Source organism: Sciurus carolinensis, chromosome X (assembly GCF_902686445.1).
Source record: "Sciurus carolinensis chromosome X, mSciCar1.2, whole genome shotgun sequence".
NCBI classification, from domain to species: domain Eukaryota; kingdom Metazoa; phylum Chordata; class Mammalia; order Rodentia; family Sciuridae; genus Sciurus; species Sciurus carolinensis.
Window position 1 is genome coordinate 16,438,785 of NC_062232.1, and position 21,368 is coordinate 16,460,152.

At 35.8% G+C, this 21,368-nt stretch overlaps 1 protein-coding gene across 8 annotated transcripts in view; it reads right to left on the minus strand.

The window, feature by feature from the left end:
• Zfx (zinc finger protein X-linked) overlaps positions 1 to 21,368 on the minus strand; it is a 49,872-nt gene that overhangs the window by 18,624 nt on the left and 9,880 nt on the right. For 5 of the 8 annotated variants that reach the window (XM_047536478.1, XM_047536483.1, XM_047536475.1 and 2 more), the window contains 2 exons: positions 10,725 to 10,813; positions 6,971 to 7,540 (listed from right to left, as the gene is read on the minus strand). In XM_047536478.1, coding sequence (XP_047392434.1) covers positions 6,971 to 7,540; positions 10,725 to 10,785 — 631 coding nt within the window. In that variant the 5' untranslated portion in view covers positions 10,786 to 10,813. Of the gene's footprint in view, positions 1 to 6,970; positions 7,541 to 9,114; positions 9,170 to 10,724; positions 10,814 to 18,508; positions 18,528 to 20,582; positions 20,706 to 21,368 lie in introns of those variants that run through there. The other 3 variants (XM_047536477.1, XM_047536479.1, XM_047536482.1) reach the window with 3 other exon arrangements.

A 21,368-nucleotide genomic window follows, 5' to 3' on the forward strand; every position in this document is an offset into this window, starting at 1 on the left:
CATTTAGTCCCTAAAATACAGATTACTGGAGGTCTACTCTGACTAAGGTCATACTTAATCAGAAGTTAACCTCAGACCAACTGCGCCAAAACACCTAAAGTGGATGGCCAGGACCACCACATACTCCACGTGCAGGTATCCATTTATACTGCAGTTGTACAGTGAATAAGTGTATGCAGCAACCCTGCAGAGATCTTTAGCATGTCCAAATAAGCTCCTTTTCTGGTAATAGTTTTGCCATCTACTCAGCTGCACAAAGCCAGAAACTAGGGAGTGAGCTTCAAAAACTCCCTCTTCACCAATTCAATCCAAATTCTACTTCCTAAATATGTTATGAATTAGGTTCTGCCAAACTCAATAGAGATTGATAAACCTTATTTCAAACTATTACCATCTGTTCCTTACCTGGACTAAATAACCTCCCCAATTGTGCTTTTGTTTCTCATTTCGACATTGCCATTACCTTTCTAAACTATAAATCTAAGCATGTTATTAGTAAACTGCTTAAAACCCTTTAATAACTCCTCACATGGAAAAGGTAAAGCAGGCTTCTTAGTGTATTCAAGGGTCTTTATGTTTTGGGCCCTGCCCATTTTGCCAATTTTATTTTTTACCATTTCTTCTATCTGCCTCACCAAAGCCATTATTTGCACCCCAAAGAATAAGTCTCTGAATACTCAATGAGTTTTCACATATCCCTGCCTTTTCTCTTTCCTCAGTCACCTACTGAACATTTCATTCATCCTTTGAATTGAGTTCATCCCAAACTATTTATTTTTTAAGGTTGTGATAATGACATGGTTTTTTCAAAAAGTCCTTGTCTTTGATAAATAAATACTGAAATATTTATGAAAGAAATGACTTGGAATTTACTTCAAAGTAATACAGGAAGGAGAGAAATTGATGAGAACAGAGAAGAAATAAATTTAACCACATCTTCAACTGTGCTTCCACATAACTTTGGTTTATAACAATTTTGTAGCATTTATCTCACTCTAGTATAACAAAAATGTTCCACCTTTCCTCCATTAGCTCTTCCAAAATACTCAGTACATCTATTTATATACCTTTTTATACTCAACAGTAACTGCCTGTTTCTATCTTCCCAAGACTATGAACTCTTTAAAAGCCAGGGACTTCACTGTTTTTCTCTAACATCTAGTGAGGTCCACAGTTCATTGTGGAGTTCGTTGATCAATAAATGTTTTTGAATGAATGAAGGTACTAGAAAAGTAAACATGGGCGAGAGTAAAAATAATACAGTTTATATGATTCGTTTTTCTCAAACACAAATTTGAAAAAAATTAACACTTTTTTTTTGGGGGGGGGGGTAGAATAGGGATCATAGGCTTACCTGGGTGCCTTCTACTAAAATGAGTGTTTAAGGTCCCCTCAATTTCCTGATGTTGCTAAAATTCGATCACATTGTAATTTTTAGTAATCAGTAGAATTCTACTTACCCCATCTACCAATAAACACTATTTATCCCAAACTCTACTGCTCTGTAGTATTAACACACATACATACAAACAGACACAACCAAAGACATTAAGAGAGCGGACACTTTGGAATAAAATACACTTGATTTCAAATCCTCCCTTAACGCTACCTGGATGCATATCCCTGAATAAGTTACTGAAACTGAACCTCAGTTGCTCAATCTGCCAAACAATTGTAATACCATCAAAAGGTTGAGAAAAATAATATGTATTAAATTCTGGCACACAGATATCATTGAAGGTTATTAACTATTTTTAGGGTTATCAATTTGTTACAAATCTCCAACACAATAATCTTTCTGGGATCAAAAAAAAAGGATTAGATTTTTAAAAATTAAAAATAAATTCTAAACATTTTTCCTCACCAGAAGAGGGCTTTTTCTTAACAAACCAACTGCTTTCAGTCTTTTGTTCTCACTGCCAAGTGACTCAAAGGTCAACAGAAGATGGGGCTGATGATCTGAAAGCATCCTGCATACATGAGCACCTCAGCTCTTCCTGGTAACAGTAATTCAAATTACATATGCTACAGACAAAAAACGTTTAACAGGAGCTAGTTAAGAACCAATCTACTGACTTATCAATATTCAGTTTTTATATAAGCTGTTGTGTATTCTAGGAAATAGTGTTTTGAATACTATTTTAACTTAAAACACAAAAACAATAAGATGGAGTGGATATAGTTACATTACTCCACAGTTTAATCAAAGGTTTTATTAAATTTATGTCTAAACACAGTAAAGTTTCAAATTTTATGACCAACATTTTTTAAATGGTGCTAATTTTTAAATTAGCATCTTATGCTAAATTTAAAAGGTTCTATGCTTAAATTATTTACTGTAAGTGTTCTTCATCTATTTCAAAACTGCTTTAAATAAGTGAAAACATAAAATTTATCAAAAACTGTATCAGAATGAAGCATCCTATAGATTTACATTAGAATAGAAACCATCTGGCCAAGTGTTTTTTCCATCATTGGCAGGAGGATTCCAGGCTTCAGATGCAGATGAGTTCTTTCCTTTGTTGTTACTACATACCAGCACACAATACCCAAGCACCTTTGTTTTCTTAAGAACCAATTATGTTGCTAAAAGTAATTAATTTTACTAAACCTTTTTAAACTGAATTATGTATTTTGGGCTGGACTTTAATATTTAAATTAGTAAAATTTTGCAAATTCGCTACCCACTCCTGGCAGTATGTCTTAATCTTAGTACTGTCCAATGTAAAAATTACAGGAAACAGATTAAGATACATTTTAGTCATGATATGTCCGCATCACCTAAGAATCTCCTTCTCAGTAGGCTACAATTTAATCCTGCTGTTAGTCTGGGTGGGAAGGAGTCAAAATTTCATATTCTTTGGCCAAGAGTTGAGCCATTGGGAAAACCAGCTAATGTGTATTTTAGAAGCAAACATTTATAATGCACTATTCTAAGAACTACATGCTTTACCTCAGTTAATCCTCCCAAAGGTAGGTATTATCATCATCTCCAGTTTACAGGAGAGAAAGTGAAGCACGGAGAGGTTGAGTAACTTGCACAAGGCTACACAGCCAAGTAAATGGTGGAGCTAAGACTTGAACACAGGCAGCCTGACTCCAGGACCTGAACTCTTGTTATGCTGCTTCCTGGGAGCACCACTGCAGCACCACTGGCACTGCAGAGAACAGGACACTTATTGACTACTTCTGATAGCCCACCTCATTTTTTCTTCTTGATAGGCTGTTTCCATGGGAACTAGGTCACAAAAAAATCATAAGGGACAGACAGGAGATGTCACAGACAGACGTCCCTGTGGGTCTTAGGAGTAGACTCTTTTTCTTTTTTCCCCTTTTTTAGGAATAGACTCTTACTGTGGGCCAACAGCAAATCTGTCCTTCTATTCAAGCAGTTCTGAAAAGGGCAGGCATATAAATCAATGGAACAGAATCAAAATTCCAAAAATAAACCCTTGCATTTACAGTGAATTGATTTTCAACAAGAGTGCCAAGAACATCCAATAAGGAAAGAATGGTCTTTTCAGCAAATGGCGCTGGGACAACTGAATATTCACATGCCAAAGAATGAAGTTAGATCCTTATCTCACACCATATATAAAAAAAACTCAAAATGGATGTGAGGCCAAATTAAGAGCTTAAACTATAAAAACTCACAGGAAACACAGGTATAAATCTTTATAACCTTGGATTAGACAGCAATCTCTTAAATGTGTCACCAAAGCATCAGCAACAAAAAATAGAAACTGAACTCCACCAAAATTTTAAACTTTTGTACATAAAAGGGCACTATCCAAAAAGTGGAGGCAATTGACAGAATGGGAAAAACTATTTCCCTTACCTCTTGTAAGGGCCTTATAGCTAGCATACATAAAGAACTTTTCAACTCAATAATAAAAAGACCAATAACAATTCAAAAACAGTCAAAGGATCTGCATAAATGTTTTTTCAAAAATATACAAAATGGCCAGTAAGCACATGAAAAGATGTTCAACACCACTGGTCATCAGGAAAATGCTTATCCAAACCACAACGAGATACCACTTCATATCCACTAAGATGGCTATGATCAAAAACAAAAGTACCAAATGCTGTATAGGATGTGAAGTAACTAGAACCTCCATATACTGCTGGTAAGAAAGTAAAATTGCATGGCCACTTTGGGAAACGGTTTGATAGTGACTTAATTCTACCGATTCAACTCCCATAAAATACCTAAAATTCCACCCTCATAAAACACCCAAAAGAAATGTACACAGGGGCTGGAGATGTAGCTCAACAGTAAAGCACTTGCCTAGCATGCGTGAGGCCCTGAATTCAATTCCCAGCACCACACACACACACACACACACAGTACCAAATGTTCAAAATGCCCAAAAAGTGGAAACAACACACGTCTGTCAATTGATGAACTAATATGTGATATATTCACACAATGGAGCATTATTCTGTAATAAAAAGAATGAAGTTCATGCTATAACACAGATGAACCTTGAAAACATCATGCTAAGCAAAAGAAGCCAATCTCAAAAGATCACAGATTATAGCACTTATATTTTGGTTTGCGGTTTTTTGTTTTTTTGGTTTTTTGGTACTGGGGACTGAACTCAGAGGCACTTTAACCACACTGGCTATACTCCCAGACCTTTTTATTTATTTATTTTGAGATAGGGTCTTCCTAAGTTGCTCAGGTTGGCCTTAAACTTGTGATCCTCCTGCCTCAGCCTCCCGAGTCACTGGGATTACAGGTGTGCATCCCCCCTCACTGGGCCACAGCATTCTATTTAAATAAAATATTCAGAATAGGAAAATCTAACAAGACAAAAAGTAGGTTAGTGGTTGCTTGGGTGGGGAGAGGACAGAAAGAGTTGATGGGAATGATAGCTAAATTTCTAAAACTGAAGGTGCTGACAGTTGTATAATTTTGTGAATATACTAAAAATAACTGTTAAAAGAGTGAACTGTATGGTATGTAAATTACATCTAGATAAAGCTAGTATCAAAATTTTTAACACTTAAGTTGAATCTAGGTTTAGAAAGGAATAAACTCCTACCTCTCTTCTACATAGCTGTATTAATTTAAAAAACATAGGAGATGTCAATAAGGCCTAAAGATTGATATCTTATTGATCATGTTAATATCAGAGGTACCCATAGAATATTGTGTTGCCTGCCACTGTTCAAAGGTATTATCCGACTCATCATCACCAGATCTTCTCCAGCTTTCCCTGTTGCACAAACTGATGTTTCACAAAATGGCATCTTGACTATCCAGCTGCAAAGTGAAACTCCAGGTGGCTGAAGGCCACTTGCAAAGAGATTAGGGACAATCTGGCAGCTGCCTCATATTGAAAAAAAACTAAGAAGCAACCTGAGTAACAAGTGGACCACTCAAATACTCCACCTCACAGCCAGCCAGAAAACTCTTAAGGGCCATGAAGCAGAACCACCATTATCTAGCCTGACCAGAATCAAGTAAGAGCCAATAGCTACTGGTAGGGAAGAAATGTATTGCTAAAAGCTGAGACGAGATGACCACAGGACTTCAGCTGTAACATTCATATATTCATTTTTTCAACAAATATCTATTTCACTTCTAATATGCATGTGGTCTGATGGGGAAAATACATAGCAGCTAAGATACAGTGGGCGGTTCCTGTCCTCAAGAAATACAAAATCAATTCAGAAGCAACATCTAGTCTGCAAAGACTAAAGAGGTCACCTGGACCTCAAAGGTGGCTGGCTCTTTGGAACAATGTGCATTTATGTCTACATATACTACCTTGATGCTATAAAGAATGAGGACTGCTTCATCTTCACTTTAAATGAGACCTTCAAAGGGAAAAATATCTGCCAAGATGGACACTAAAGATATTATAAAAGTTGTTGATTAGGCTCTTAGATCCACGCTTACTGAAATCTTTAAAGTGAAGAGAGTATTTGGATACCTGTTTTTGTTCTTTGACTTTCCGACTGTTGAATAAATCTAACAGTAATTCAGAGATACATCTCTCAACATATTATGACACGTATTAAAGTTGACTGCTAATAATGGCACCTCAGCATTCTCCCATCACAGATGAAATCAGGTCATAGTTCCACTACACACTTACCATAAAACCCTCATCAGTTCTAAACTTCTGAAGTTAATAAAGGTTTTAAGTTAAAAAACATCATAAAAGAAATATCTTTGGCCAAGTGTGGTGGTATACGCCTGTAATCCCAGTGGTTCAGGAAGCTGAGGCAGGAGGATTGTCAAGTTTGAGGCCAGTTTCAGCAACTTAGTGAGGCCCTAAGTGACTAAACAAGACCCTGTCTCAAAATAAAAATAATAAGATAAATGCTAATTAATTCCAAAGAATTCCACTGGATGCCAAATAAAATATTTCAATGTATGTTCCAAAAACACCTTGCTTTTTTTCAATAACCTAATAAGAATCCACAATACTTGTTTCAGAATCATATTTCAGTACTATGGCAGAGTTCTTTCCCATGCTGTTATATATACAGTATTTTACACATAATTAGAGTAAGTACATTAAGTATTACATTAGCAATTCTGCGCATCCAAGAGCTTAAGTGCGTATTTCTGGCTTTCTCTAACCAATGGTTTATTTCCTGTACCTATCAGCATAAAAGAATATAAGTAGTCTGGTAATGCATTTTTCCAAGTTGAACTCCTTATAAGTTTCACGAGGGCTCCTAACTCTAATAGAAGCTGGTAACACTCTAATCATATCCTACATGATTTCACAAAGTTCAGTTCCATTCAACCTGTGTCCTTCTAGACTGAAGAAATCCTGAGTAATCTTATAGACTCCAAACTAACACAATAATGCAGGTAGGTCTATGAGATTTATTTTAATTTTATAGACATGAAAGTTAAGAGAAATCTCACCCCAGATCCCAGATCTAAGTTAGGAAAAGCAGCCTTCGAAAACATCTCTGACAATCACCATACCCCAAGACTTACAGGAAATCATAAGGTAGTCCTCACAGTTGCTTTTGTCATCATCTTGCTGGTCCACAGGGATCCCATTGGCATCTATGACTGCTTCAGAGGCACAGTCTGCTACCAATACTTCTTCTGAAACTACATCGGTGGTCAGAGGATCAGTGACGATTTCTGCTTCTACTACGCTATCATGAACCACATGTTCAACATGCCCAACGTCAGACACGTGTATAGATTCACTTGTCAAGACGTGTTCTGGCATAGACATTGAGGCTGAAGTAATATCAGAAGCTAAAACATCATCTGGAACTGTGCAATGTGCTAAGGAAACTTCTTCAGTTACATCTGAGTCCAGCACTTGCTCGGGAATGATGACAGTTTCAGATACATCTGCTTCTTCCATGATATCTGGGCATTGAACATCTTCTATAACAACGTCCTCAATAACATCTTGAATTACAACTGAGTCAGGGTCATCAGGAACAAAGTTATGCACAGTTATGTCTGAATCCACAACATCTGACACAAAAACAGTTTCTTGTACTTCCACAACAATTTGATCACCATCCATGTGTGTTGCATCAGCTCCTTAAAAAATAAATAAAATGACGAATTTCAAGGTCAGAGTGTGTGACTATCACAACTGAGTAAATGTTACTTTATTCCTACCAGGACAACAGACTAGCTCCTCAGTTTTCTCAAACATTAAGATAGACTAAAGAAATAAAAAGGGAATCTATTTTTTAATCATATTGGAAAAATACTTTTAACACAATGAATTTTATACATTTATCTGAAATCAACAGATAAACACTAGGAAAACAAAGCAGTTGTGGCAGTCACAGAAGTACATTTGGGAAAGTAAAATTCTAGATTCTCTAATAAAATTAAACTCATATTTGTAATTACTTAAGGAATGATTATTAAAAAATATGTAATGTCACTTCAGGTGGTGAATATATGATTTTCCTCCAGTATATGTGTTCTTTAATTTTTTTTCCTCCTTGCTCCATCTCCCCCTCTTCAACTCATATTTTATCTTCTTTCCATCTCTCCCATGTGTTTCTTTTATTTCCATTTTTCCCCTTTCTTCCTTTACATCCTAACATCCTCTATCAGACCACCAACATCCTCTATCAATGACTATGGAAAATTAGATATCAATCTCTGAATATGACACAAAAGGATCAGGGCATGAATCAAAATAGGGATACAAAGTCACAGTTTAGGAGGAAAGACAATTGTCAAGGATATCTATCTCTGTGGATAGATAAAGAACAAAAAGCAGAGCTGCACTGGGGCAGTGCAGGATGAGGGTAGTTAGAGTGGTCTTACCCCAACTTCACCAGGGTACTCCACCTCCAGCTAGCCTCCTTCCTGCCCCAGGACCCCAACCCCCAAGGCAGTTCCTCACAATATAGGAAATCTTAATCTTGTCCATTTTACAGTTAAGGAATCAAAGTAGAGGATTGAATCAGTTGTAGCCCAGTGAGATTAAATGACTTAACCAAGATCACACAGTTGTTTGCACAGCATATGGTGCTCAGTAAATATTACTCCAAATGAATGCCATAAATGAGAATAGAAATTATACATCCTTACCAAAAATATAAAACAAAATGAAACAAAAACCAGTATCATGACTGTTGGTCCAGAGGAAAGCAAAGAAAGTTTTATACAAGTCTTACCAAAAAGCTATTAGTACTTCTGGTTGAGACTCAGACCAGCCTGAGTCTAAGCAGGTGCCTCAATGACTCTGTGTCACTGGCCAGGTCATCAGATAAACATATGGCTTTGTCAACAAACACAAATAAGCAAAAGCCAAAGAATACTAAAAAGTATAGAAAGTCTTTAAAAAGTCAGTTAATATCCATTTTAATTATTTCTAGAAATCAAAAATATGTTCAACTTCATTTTCTATAGAAATACAAAATGTTTCATACTCATTTGTTTTCAATATCTTCAACATCAAGTGATAAATCACTGTAATCTCCATTTGGCAGACATGAAGAGAAATGCATTTAGTGGCACTGGTTACAAAATCTAAATCAGAGAGGAGGATTATACACTTAATAGTTTTGTGACCTTGGGCAAGTCATTTAACCTCTGAGTTTCAGTTTCCTCATCAGTAAAATGAGGACAGTAGTATCTGCCATGCATACCTCACAGGACTGTGGTGATGATCAAATGGGAATGTATGGGAAGTAGTCTGAAAAACTGTAATGAGAGGTTTCATTATTATTACGACATTTGAAAACGGAGGCCCTGGCAGATTAAGTGACTTGCTCAAAGATAAACAAATACCTTAAGTGTTAATTCAATCTACTACTCAGTCCACAACCCAGGTTTGCTTGTGGCAAAATTAAGCAAACAAATACTGTGTTTTTTTCTCCAAAGAGCTTGGTCTTTCTTTCAAGCACACATTAATTATACTTCTTGTTCCAATGAAGAATTATAAATTTGGCATTTATTGCAATCAAACTGAAATTTATCAAATATCAAAGTCTATTTCAAGTTATTAAGAAAAACATACACCCTCCCCCCACTAGAGTTAAAGAAAATTCAAAAATTGAAAGTCACTAATATTTAATTTTCTGATAGTTAATTGTTATTTCTTTAATTTCCTGTAATCTGATCATTTCAAGTCTAATGGTAAACTCATTAACATTTTACTTATAAGGATAGCTAGGCTAGTGTGATGTAAAACCATGTTATATTATAAAACCAACTATAATTAATCACTTTTCAATGTTACATAATTAGAACAATGGATACTCCAAAATAATGAAACTTTTTTCTCCATTTTTAGAATTTCATGAATATAATTTTTCCTTGTACACTTAGAGAGAGAACTAAGACCATCTTCCTGAGCCAGAATGCTCTTTTTGGGAACTTTTGAGACAGAACATTATGAAAGTAGGACAGGGTCAGGATGTAGAGAACCTTGGGTTTATACTTTATCTGCTGGATAATGGAGAACAAAGAAATTACTTGATCCACTGTTATGATGGGTACTCTAATCAGTGGGCTAGATAAATAAGACTTAGGGTAAGAAAGACAGTGCAAAAGTTATTGCAAACTAAGAATGAGATGATAGAGCCTGTCTATATAACAGACTAGAATGAAGAGGAGATGTAAACAAGGAACATTTTCACAGGGACAACCAACAGAACTCAGTGGGATAACTGAGCAAGAGGAGAATAACTGAAGATAACACTAAGGTTTTGATATTGCTATTGTTACAAGTTGAGTATCCCTTATCCAAAATGCTTAGAACCAGAAGTATTTCATATTTTTTACAGATATTGAAAAAGTCACACATACAAAATGAGTTATCTTGGGGGATGGAACCAAAGACTAACCACGAAATTCACTTGTTTCATATACACCTTACACTCATAGACTGAAGGTAATCTTATACAATATTTTTAGTGTGCCTGTATTTTGACTGCAACCTATTACATAAAGTCAGGTATGGACTTTTCTACTTGTGGCTTCAAGTTGACACTCAAAAACTTTTGGATTTTGAAGCATTTTGAATTTTTACGTTAGGGATGCGCAACCTATATTGACAAGAGTATGTGAGCCGGTTGTGACGGAGCCAAGTTTTTGAAGAGAATAATAATGTGCTCACTTTCACATTTGTAGATCCTGACATTATTAACAAAATACTTAAGTGGGAATATCAACGTGAGAGTCCTAGCAATTCATCCACATGAAAACCAACTATAAATGTGGTAGATACAAAGTGGAACAAAACATATAGTTATACCTGTTGCATCAAAAAATGAGTTTGGTTCCTGTGGTTGTAATTCAAGTCCATCTTCATCCATGGCCTTTAATTCTCATCAGTCACAGCTCCTAAATCAAGGAAAAAAGGTAAACCAAACATTAATGTTTTATATCATGTATTAAAAATGTCATATTTTCATTTCTAAGACACTCAATTATGTGACAGATGAACATCTATGAAAAACAAAACGGATAATCAAAGGGTCACCTTCACCTAGATTCTGTTTTAAACTGAGGTACTGCTTACATGTATCAAATACATACATCTTGATGAATTTTAACATACACATAAACCTTCAGAACACTGTCCAGATCAAAATACAGAATATTTCCAAGACTCTAGCATTCTCGCCTCAGTCTACATACCTCATGCTTCTACAAGGGTAAATGGTTTTGTTAAAGTTCAACTTAAATTCCTAAACAATTTTCATATAACTTCTCTAAAATATAGTCTTTTTTCAGTCAATATATTGAACAATGGTAAAAAATTTATAGTGCATAATTGTAGTGAACACCCTTTGGAATTTCTGAACTTAAATGACCTCTCTTTTAACTAACCCTCTGATCCAGAGAAGTAAATTCCCACAGTGTACTGACACTCTCCTGGCCTGGGTGATTGGTACTAGCTATAAAATGGTAAAAATAAGTTCATCTTTGAGCACAATGAAATCAAAGTCCTATTCCTGAGAACCTGAAACCATGAATAAGAATCAATCTCTCCCCTTGTCTTTGTCCTTCTCTTATTCTTTTGCTCACTCTCCCTCCCTCCCTCTGTTCTGGTGACTGGAACACTGGAGATGAGGAAGGTCATTTTCCAACTTTGGCTTAGATTAGTGAGATAAAGTTTACAAACAAAAAGTAAAAAGAACTGCATGAATACCCTGAGAAACCGAATGGATAAAACAAGGAAGGGAGGTTTACCAATAGCTTTGTGGCTCCTGATTCTAAATATTTTTGGGGTCCACCAATATTTTTGCCTTAGATTTTTGCAAGACATCCCAATGACCTTAATTCTCCCCTTTCTACTTAAGCCAAAAACTTAAAAGAACCTTAGCCAATTAAATAATGTACTTCTTAATATAGTTTAACTACTTTTTCAAAACTGCAGACATCAGAGATTGTATTTGCTCACTTAAATAAGCACTACCTAAACCTCTTCATTGGTTTCCCTATCTCTATTTTCTCACCTTCCCCCCGACATTCCCCTACCGGGATTGAACCCAGGGGTGCTTTACCACTAAGCCACATCCTCAGCCCTTTTCTTAATTTTTATTTTAAGACAGGGTCTCACTAAGTTGCCAAGGCTGGCCTTGAACCTGCAACCCTCCTGCTTCAGTCTCCCAAGTGGCTGGGATTATAGGCTTGCACCTGGTTTTATTTTGTTACTTTCTAATCCAACCTAAACAGAGATATAGAGATATTAGATACATCTTTATTTTTTTTTCTTTTTTTGCTAATGACATAAGTACATGTTTATTGTTAAAAACTTTAAATAACAGAAATACAACTCATTTTTCTAAAGCATCAGCTATGTGACATCATTTCTTGTTCAAAAATGCTAATGGTTCTCTGCTGCTTCCAAATAAAGTTCACATTCTTGCCATCTCCTAAGCTCTGGCTCCAACCTACCTTTTCTGGCTCCTCTAACTTTCCTTTAAGCACCTCCCCATACCACACCCTGCATGGGCTCACAGACATTTCAGTCAAACAAAAACACCCCAAGTTCCCGAAAGACCCCAACCCTGCATCTAGCTCAGGGTTCCTTCTACCTGGAACACCCTACCCTTGTCATCTCTGCTTTGGAAATAATTTCTCCCTCTGAATTACCATAGCACTTTATCCTTCTCTTACTGTACTTGTTTGCCATATATTATGGTTATTTATATGTCTTATTTTTAGATACTAAATTATACACATATAGTCCTTGAAATATTCATGAGAAGTTCAACATTTGTAAAATAAACAAATGGATTTCTCAACATGTCAGCTATGAGACATTCTATTCATCTTCAAGAAATAGTTTATTTTATGTTATTCAAAATGCTTCAATTAAAGCAAATAATGGCTAGATTAATAAACAAAAAATTGTTCAACCATGAAAAATAAAATGTATGTGCTCTGAATAAATCGTAACTGCCCTCTCCTTGCCAAAATCACCTCTGGCCATAAAATTCTTTTCCCCCTTTAAAAATGTAATTATAAAATGATAATTGCAAGTTAATCTTCTAAGCATAATGAAATACTACATGAAATTAAGTCAATTAAGGCAATAAAGGAGATTCGTTAAGGTACTTAAGCCCTACAACCTCAACTTCCCTATATAAACCCAATCCCATCATCAGCGCTAAGAATTCTCCACCTGCAAAACAATTCTGTCTCTTGGCTTTCCTCCTCCTTGGTTTTTTATTAGAATGTGACGGATAATCAATTCCCTTGATTCTGAAGTTCACTCCTTCCTCTGTTTCTGCTAGCCACCCAGCCACCCCTCACCCTTTACCTCAGCATTGCCCAAGACAGTGCACTCAGTCCTCTTTTGCTTTCTGTCAATTCTCATGGTTTCAACTACCATTTGCACAAAGATGAGTCGCAAAATCCACATACTCAAGGTAGGTAGGGCCTCACATCACCAGACTAAGTATATTCATCTGGATAAAACCCATCTTTCTCCTGACAAAACCACTATGGCCTTTTACTTCCTTCCCACTTACATTCAGTCAGTTTGCCAATCTTGTCAATTACTTCCCCAGGACTTCTCAGGAATCTGTCCCTGTTATTATCCCCGTCACCATTCCCCCTCTCAGCTTCATACTTCCTGATCCCTGGGGCATGAAAATAGCTTCTCAAGTGGCCTTGCTTCTTTCTGTCACTCCCACAACCAATGACCAGGAACCCAATAAGGGCTGGTGCCAAGGACTAAGGCTTCCTGCAATCTGCAGATTAAAACTCCTGACACACTGCTTTGATCATGGCACTGCCCTGCTCAGAACATTCCCAATATCCGTGGGGCTTGACAACAATATTAACCCAACATACCACGATGGATTTATTTGCTGTTATTCCCAATCTTTTTACATCATAAGCACTTCCTAACAGATATTCTGACCTACATTGGAGGGGGCCCACTCACCTCATCTTGACTTAGATGAGCAGTAACCATTCTGACTGGTTATTTTCCCTTCTGTTTTGTCATTATAAAAACTCAAACAGGGAAAAAATACATTTTGTACTTCCAAGCAGAAAAGCTGATACCTCAACTTTGTAACTTCTCAGTAGTTAGAGCTGTTAATTCCATCTGACAATCAAAATGAAACCGTGTTCTTAGAATGGGGTTCTCCGGATTGTGAAAAAGTAAGGGTTAAAGAGGGTGGGTTGCTGACGTAATAGAAAGTGTCCATATGTTTGCAAAAAGAACCAAGGTTGGAGAGACACAAATAAGAAAGGTTCAGAGAACCAAGAACTAAAGGATACAGGTGAACAAGTACCAACATTTATCAAATGCCCTCAAAATACTTTCGGGACTCCGCTATCACCTCAAACTCAGTAAAATATTCCCCCCTTCCTGCTCCTAAGAGTCATGACCCTGAAAATAATTCTGAAAGCATTCACAAGGGGAAAATGAAATTTTAAGGTGAATAATGGTCTGGGAGAGAAACCCAGAAAACTCTCAAAAACTTACATCAATTCTTTAAAATAAATAAAAATACCCTAGCAAGTTAACAGATATAGCAAAGGCATATTACTACCTTTAATTAGGAACTATCAATACAATTTATTCGTTTTATATTTCTTTATACCTAAACACTTCTGTGTCTCCCTCTTAGGCAAATTAATAGGATTTATACATACATACATACATATATGTGTGTGTGTGTGTGTGTGTGTGTATTTCACTTTGCTTTTTGTAGTAAATGTGCATACAAAAATTACTTTTCAGTATCTGGTTTCCCGAAACTCACTGTCTTTTAATTCTATGATTCAATTCTAATTTATCTCCATAAGTCACGTTCAGAGAACCCAATTTTATTTTAAGTGGTACAGGGAATTGCTCAAGCTGCAGGAATGGCAAACAAAAGCAAACCTGTCTACAAAGTTTTTCTGGAGGAAATTGGAACTGGTGAAATCTGAAGCCTAATTAAGGGCTGGAGATGCAGCTCAGGGGTAGAGCCTTTCCTAGCATGGATGAGGCCCTGGGTTCCATCCAAAAAGTACCACCCCAAAATAAATAAAATAAATCCTAATTAATTAATGTTACAATCTTCTTATCTCGACCTCCCAAACAGGTGGGATTACAGGAATGTGCCATGGTGCCTGGCTCTATTTTTTTTTTTTTTTTTTTTTTGGTACTAGGGATTGAACCCAGGGGCACTTTACCACTCAGTCATATCCCCAGCCCTTTTTATTATTTGATACAAGGTCTCCCTTAGCTGCTTAGGGCCTCCCTAATTTGCTGAGGCTGGTCTTGAACTTCAGACCCTCCTGCCTCAGCTACTGAGTTGGTAGTATTACAGGAATGTGCCACTGTACCCAGCTCTATTCATTCTTATTACAGGATGTAAGGTCCCCTAAATCTGGCCTTTCACTAACTTTTTCTCTATCTTTGCCTTTGTATTAATTCTTCTAAGCTAATTTGATCGTCACCTCGTCTACTAAATTTTTATTTAAAAGACCCTGTTTTAACTTCAAAATGAACAGTTTCTTTTTCACAGCCATCTTTACTTCCCCTCCCCCCTGTGGACATAATTTTCCCAGTTATTTCTGAGATTTTAATATTTAGTCTACCCTATATTTAACTGTCTACTCTGGTGTTTCACTATTCAATCGACTGATTCTGGTAAAACTCTTTTAAACTGGTGGTTTTTCTCAAAAGCAAAGGTCCTGGGCTGGGGCTGGGGTTCTGTGGTAGAGCACTTGCCTAGCAAACATGAGGCACTGGGTTTAATCCTCAGTATCACATAAAAAAATAAATAAAATAAGGAGATACTGTGTCCATCTACAACTAAAAACAAATTAAAAAAAAAAAGCATGGGTCCTTTTGTTTGTTCACTCATTTGTAAATGAGGGTCTAGATTAGAGTTACATGTTGAGAGCAGGGGCAAACTTCCTCATCCCAGTCAAACTGCTTTACTCAACCAGAAATTCACTGTATTCTGATAAGGAATACAAGCCTCTGGTTTTATTGTTTCTCTGAATTTATATTTCCTCCTCAATTTTATTTTGGGAGGAAGATAAGTAAATGTGTGTGTTTTCTTGTCTGTGGAACTTGAAGTCATTATGGAGTGTATGCCAAATGAAACAGCATGGAAATATAGATTTTTGAATCTGAGAACAACAGAAAAAAAAATCAACAGTAGTAGGGTACAACTCTATCAACACTTAACAGATCAAATATTCTGTAAAGATGTATATGATTAATATTAATCAAATAGCTATAACTCAAATCCCATTCCCTTAGAACAGAATATTTAATTCTCCCAACCCCTGTGTCAAGAGGAAGAAAAAAATGTCTGCTGTTGTATATATCAGAGCCCTGTCCTTCTTTACCCTGTCCTACTTGGAACTCTTGTATGCTTCACTCAAAAGATTCAATGCCAAGGTTTTGTTACAGATTAGTTTTTCCATAAAACCATTTTAGGCCAATTGGTAATTTCAAGGTTTTGTTTGTTTAAAGTCTAAGAGTTCAAACTTTCACAATCTATTAAAATCTGGCCCTAAAATGACAAACCTAAAAGCCTTATTTCTCTCCCTATTCCTGCTCAGATTGAGTTGCCAAAATACCCTCTGAACTTAGTTGTACTGATGAGCCAAGAATACTATGCCGTTTTAAATACCTTTGTCTTTTTTTTTTTTAATTGTAAACAAATGGGATACATGTTGTTTCTCTGTTTGTACATGGCGTAAAGGCAATACCTTTGTCTTTAAGACTAGTTTGATGCATTTATTTTTCAGATAAAGCAATACAGCCAGCCTCCTTAATAAAACATTGCCTTTTAAATGCATGCAATAATTTATCAATCCACGTTCATTATACAACATTCTACTACATATCATAATGGAATGATATAACTCAGCTCTTTGGATCACTCTGACTTCATAGTGAAATTTTTAAAAAATAGTTTATTAGCTTTTGCTGAGACTGAACAGAAATTCTATCCACATGTTTTGTCTAATGAAGTATTAGTCTGCCTTCAGTTGCAGGTATACTGGAGTAGAGTATGTGAAACACTTGATGTGATCAAAGGAATGAAGACAGTCTTTTAACATACTATGAAGTTGAGATTACACTACGTTGTACATGGAATAAATGAAATAAAACTGTCACAAATTTTTTGAGATTAACTTCTGTCAAATGCAGTGGGTAATGAAGAAAGGTCAGTATTATCAGAAAGCATTTTCTTATGCTCTGTTTTTCTTGTACCTGCCATGTTTTCCAAAATTGGCCATTTAATTGATCTCTTAACTGGTCATTCCCATAATTGTTAGCTTAGTCAGTGCTTTCCTTATCAAACCCCTTCTCAATGAGTAATATGTCCCCTTGTATTGAGCAATCTTTCTGATAATGCATTAGAATTTGGGATGTTTTATTTTTTGCTTTGTTTAGATTAGTCCATTTTCACTTTCATTTTACTTTATTCAAGTTAGTAAAGTGCTTGCCTTAGTTTTCTGGTAACTAGGTGTAAAAATCATCCCTTGCAGCTTTATGGTTTTTTAAAAAACATGTTAAGTATTTATGAACTATGAACATTCATAACATCACTGTCTTGCCAGATCAGATACTACAACTTGACTAATACTGTTCTGACCCTACTCTACCTCACCTACATGAACACATGACTCCTATTATTGCTTTTCCTAAATTCTCTGGGTCTATGAGATTCTGTAAATGCAGTGCCAACACTAACAATGGTCTCTGTACATTAGCAATACTGGCAAGAATGTTAACATTTTAACACTGGGCCTTTCAACAACTAAAATAATTTTTTCAAATTGGCAATTGCAGAATTGTGGAGTGTTTTCACACAGATCTTTGGCTAATGCAACTAGCAATGTTTTGCATGTACTACTTAAAAAATTCTTTAATCATTAGAAACAAAAAAAAAAAAAAAAAGGAAAGGCTAGGCAATACAGGGGTTGGTTTGCAATACACTGGCTTCTCATAGAACCATTAATGAACATGCTCCAGGTTGACTATCAACAAGCATTTTTAAAATGTCATAATCAGGGGGCTGGGGTTGTGGCTCAGCAGTAGGGCACTTGCCTAGCATGTGTGAGGCACTGGGTTCAAGCCTCAACACCACATAAAAAAATAAATAAATGAATAAAAAATAAAGTTATTTAAAAAACATTTAAAAAAAAAGAAATGGTGATATTCTTTTTTTAAAAAAATGCCATAATCATTCTCTGGAGCAGAGCCTGGGAGCCAGCTAATTTTCACTAGGGGGGAAAAAAAAAAAACAAATAAAACAAACCTGGCCTCCCTGCCCCCAGAAAAGGAGACAATAAAATACTACTAAACTGGGGTAAAACAAACATAAATGAAAAAGGAAAAAACACACAGATACAGAAAAATGAAAAACTTATAAGAAAATTGTAATTTTATGCTAGCACATTGATGGAAAGTACAAATTACCAGCATTAACTCAGTAAGAGATGGAAAACCCAATCACCATGAAATTTTTAAAAAAGGTTGGGGGGGTTGTCTAATGTTACCCTTTCAAAAAGCTCCAGGCATGGGCTGGAGGTACAGCTCAGTGGTAGAGCACTTACCTAGCATGTATGCAGGCCTGGGCACAATCCCCAGCACTGGCAGAAAAAAAAAAAAAAAGCTTCAGGTTTTTCCCAAAGCTATTTGAACTAGGCCAGACCACAAAGAAAGCAAGCTTTCTCAATTCCTTTCACAAAAGTAATTTACTATTTAAAACAAAACTTCACAAAAATGATTTAAGCAGACTACGAAATTGGTTAATTATGAATCCTATGTCAAATATTTACAAATATGATTCATCATGTAAAATATAAATAATACACACCCAGGTACATACAGAAAAAGAGACTTTGATACAGTATCATTATTCCAGAGTTTAGATGCCAAAAAGCTGAAATTCAGCATCTATTTTTAATTTAAAACGAACTGTTCAAATTGGAATACTTTTGTAACAGTTAATGAAATACAAATAGGATCTGACATTACCCTATGTACATACATGACTACATGACCAGTGTGATTCTACATCATCTACAACCAGAAGGAGAAAGTATACTCCATTTATATATGTGTCAAAATGCATTCTACTGTCATGTATAACTAATTAGAATAAAAAAGACATCTAAAAAACTAAACTAAAAAAAAAAAAATACAAATAGGAACAAGCACCAATACATACACAACATGCACGACACTTAAAAACATGCTATGTGAAAGAAGCTAGACCCAAAAGACCACACATTATAGGATTTCACTTATGTGAAATGTCAAGAATAAGCAAATCTCAGTGACTTAGGAGGTTGAGACAGGAGGATCACAAATTCAAGGCCAGCCTAGGTCATTTAGACCCTGCCTCAAAATAAGAATAAGGGTTGGGGTACATCTCAGAGGCAGAGCACCCCTGGATCCCCACTATGGCAACAAAAAAAGAATAAGCAAATCTTCACAGACAGAAAGTAGATTAGTGGCTTCCAGAGGCTAAGGGGCAGAGAAAGAGGGGAGTGATTGGTGATGGTTGCACAACTATTAATCTAATAAAAACCACTGAATTGTACATTTTAAAGGGCAAATTTAATAACAGCTTTATCTCAATAAATCTTTTTAAAAAACATAAGTATATGCAATCTTAAACCAGGTCATGTTAGAACATGCATTCTGGGATATGGGAATTATGTCACTATACTTTATAACAAAAAAACATTAAACACTATGGTAAAACACTAGAAGTATTCTCTCCAAAGTCAAAATTAAGACAAGAATGCCATTATTGTTTAAGATTGTATGAGAACTTGCCAGGCATGGCAGGACATGCCTGCAATCCCAGCAATTCAGAAGGCTAAGGTAGGAAGATCCCACGTTTGAGGGTAGCCTGGCCAATTTGGTGAGACCAAATTTTTCAAAATAAAAAATAAAAGTGGTGTGGCTCAGTGACTGACTGCTTGCCCAGTATGTGTGAGGCACTGGGTTCCATTCCCAGCACTGCAAATCAAAACAAAATAGAACAAAAATTAAAAGGACATGGCTCAGTGGTAGAGTGCCCCTGGGTTCAATCCCCAGTGCTGGGGCAGAGGGATTGTATGAGAACTGCTAACCAATGCAATTAGGTAAGAAAATAAAATGCAAAATATAATTATCATTTGAAAGAAATTAAACTTATTTACATATCTAGGAAATCCAAGAGAATCAACTGGAAAACCTTATCAATATGAATTCACAAAATGTGCTACTAGAAGATTAATATACTTGAAGATAAAAGCTTTTTTATATAATATTTGAGAATAAAAAAAAAATCTCACTGCTACAAATAATATATAAAGAAACCAAGAAACCAAGCTTGCTCTTGAATATGTTGGATTAGTACTATCCATTTTCTTTTTTTGGGGGGGAACTAGAGATTGACCCCAGGGGTATTCAACCACTGAGTCACACCTCCAGCTCTTTTTTCTATTTTACTTAGAGACATGATCTCACAGAATCGCTTAGGACCTTGCTAAGTTGCTGAGGATGCCTATGAACTAGCGATTCTTTTGCCTCAGCCTCCCGAGATAATGATTACAGGCATGTGCCACCATGCATGGCTCATTTTAATTAACCTCTACCAAAATCCCAATACATTTTTATTATAAATTAACTGACCTTATATATGTAGGAATGCTTTCAGACTTCATTCTATTCCATTAATCAATATGGTTTTGCTGTTTTAATAAGCTTTGATAAATGGTAGTGTAAGTCTTCCAACATTTTTTCAGGATTGCCTTTGACATATTTGGCCCTGTGCATTTCCATCTAAATTTGAGAACTGGTCTATCCAGAAAAAAAAAAAGAAAGAAAAAACAACATCTGCTGTCCTGTTGGGACTTTGACTGGGACTGCAATGAATCTCTATCAATTCAAGGAGAACTGACATCTCCAAACTAGTGACTGGTTCACCAGCATCATCTCTCCGTCCATTAACTGAGGTCTTGTTTCGTTTCCCTTAGTAATGTTTTTTATTAAAAATCCTGATATGTTTTGTTGGGTTCATATCAAAGAAATTCCTTGACCTTATTATAAATTTTACTAGTTTTTAAATTTGATTTTCAAATTGTTTGTTATTAGTAAAAATACAATTGATTTTTGCCTATCAGTAGAGTTCCCCAACTATGAGGCAATACAATTAGAAATAAATGCCAGAGGACTGGGGATATAGCTCAGTTGGTAGAGTGCTGGCCTCGCAAGCATAAGGCCCTGGGTTCAATCCCCAGCACTGCAAAAAAGAAAGAAAGAAAGAAAGAAAAACAAGAAATAAATGCCAGAGATAATACAAGCAAGGGAGATATCGCATAAATTTGAAAAAAAAAAAGTTATAAATAATTTAATGGGCAACAAGACTATTATAAATCACAATATATTTAAAACTATATAGTTACAAAAATCAATTCA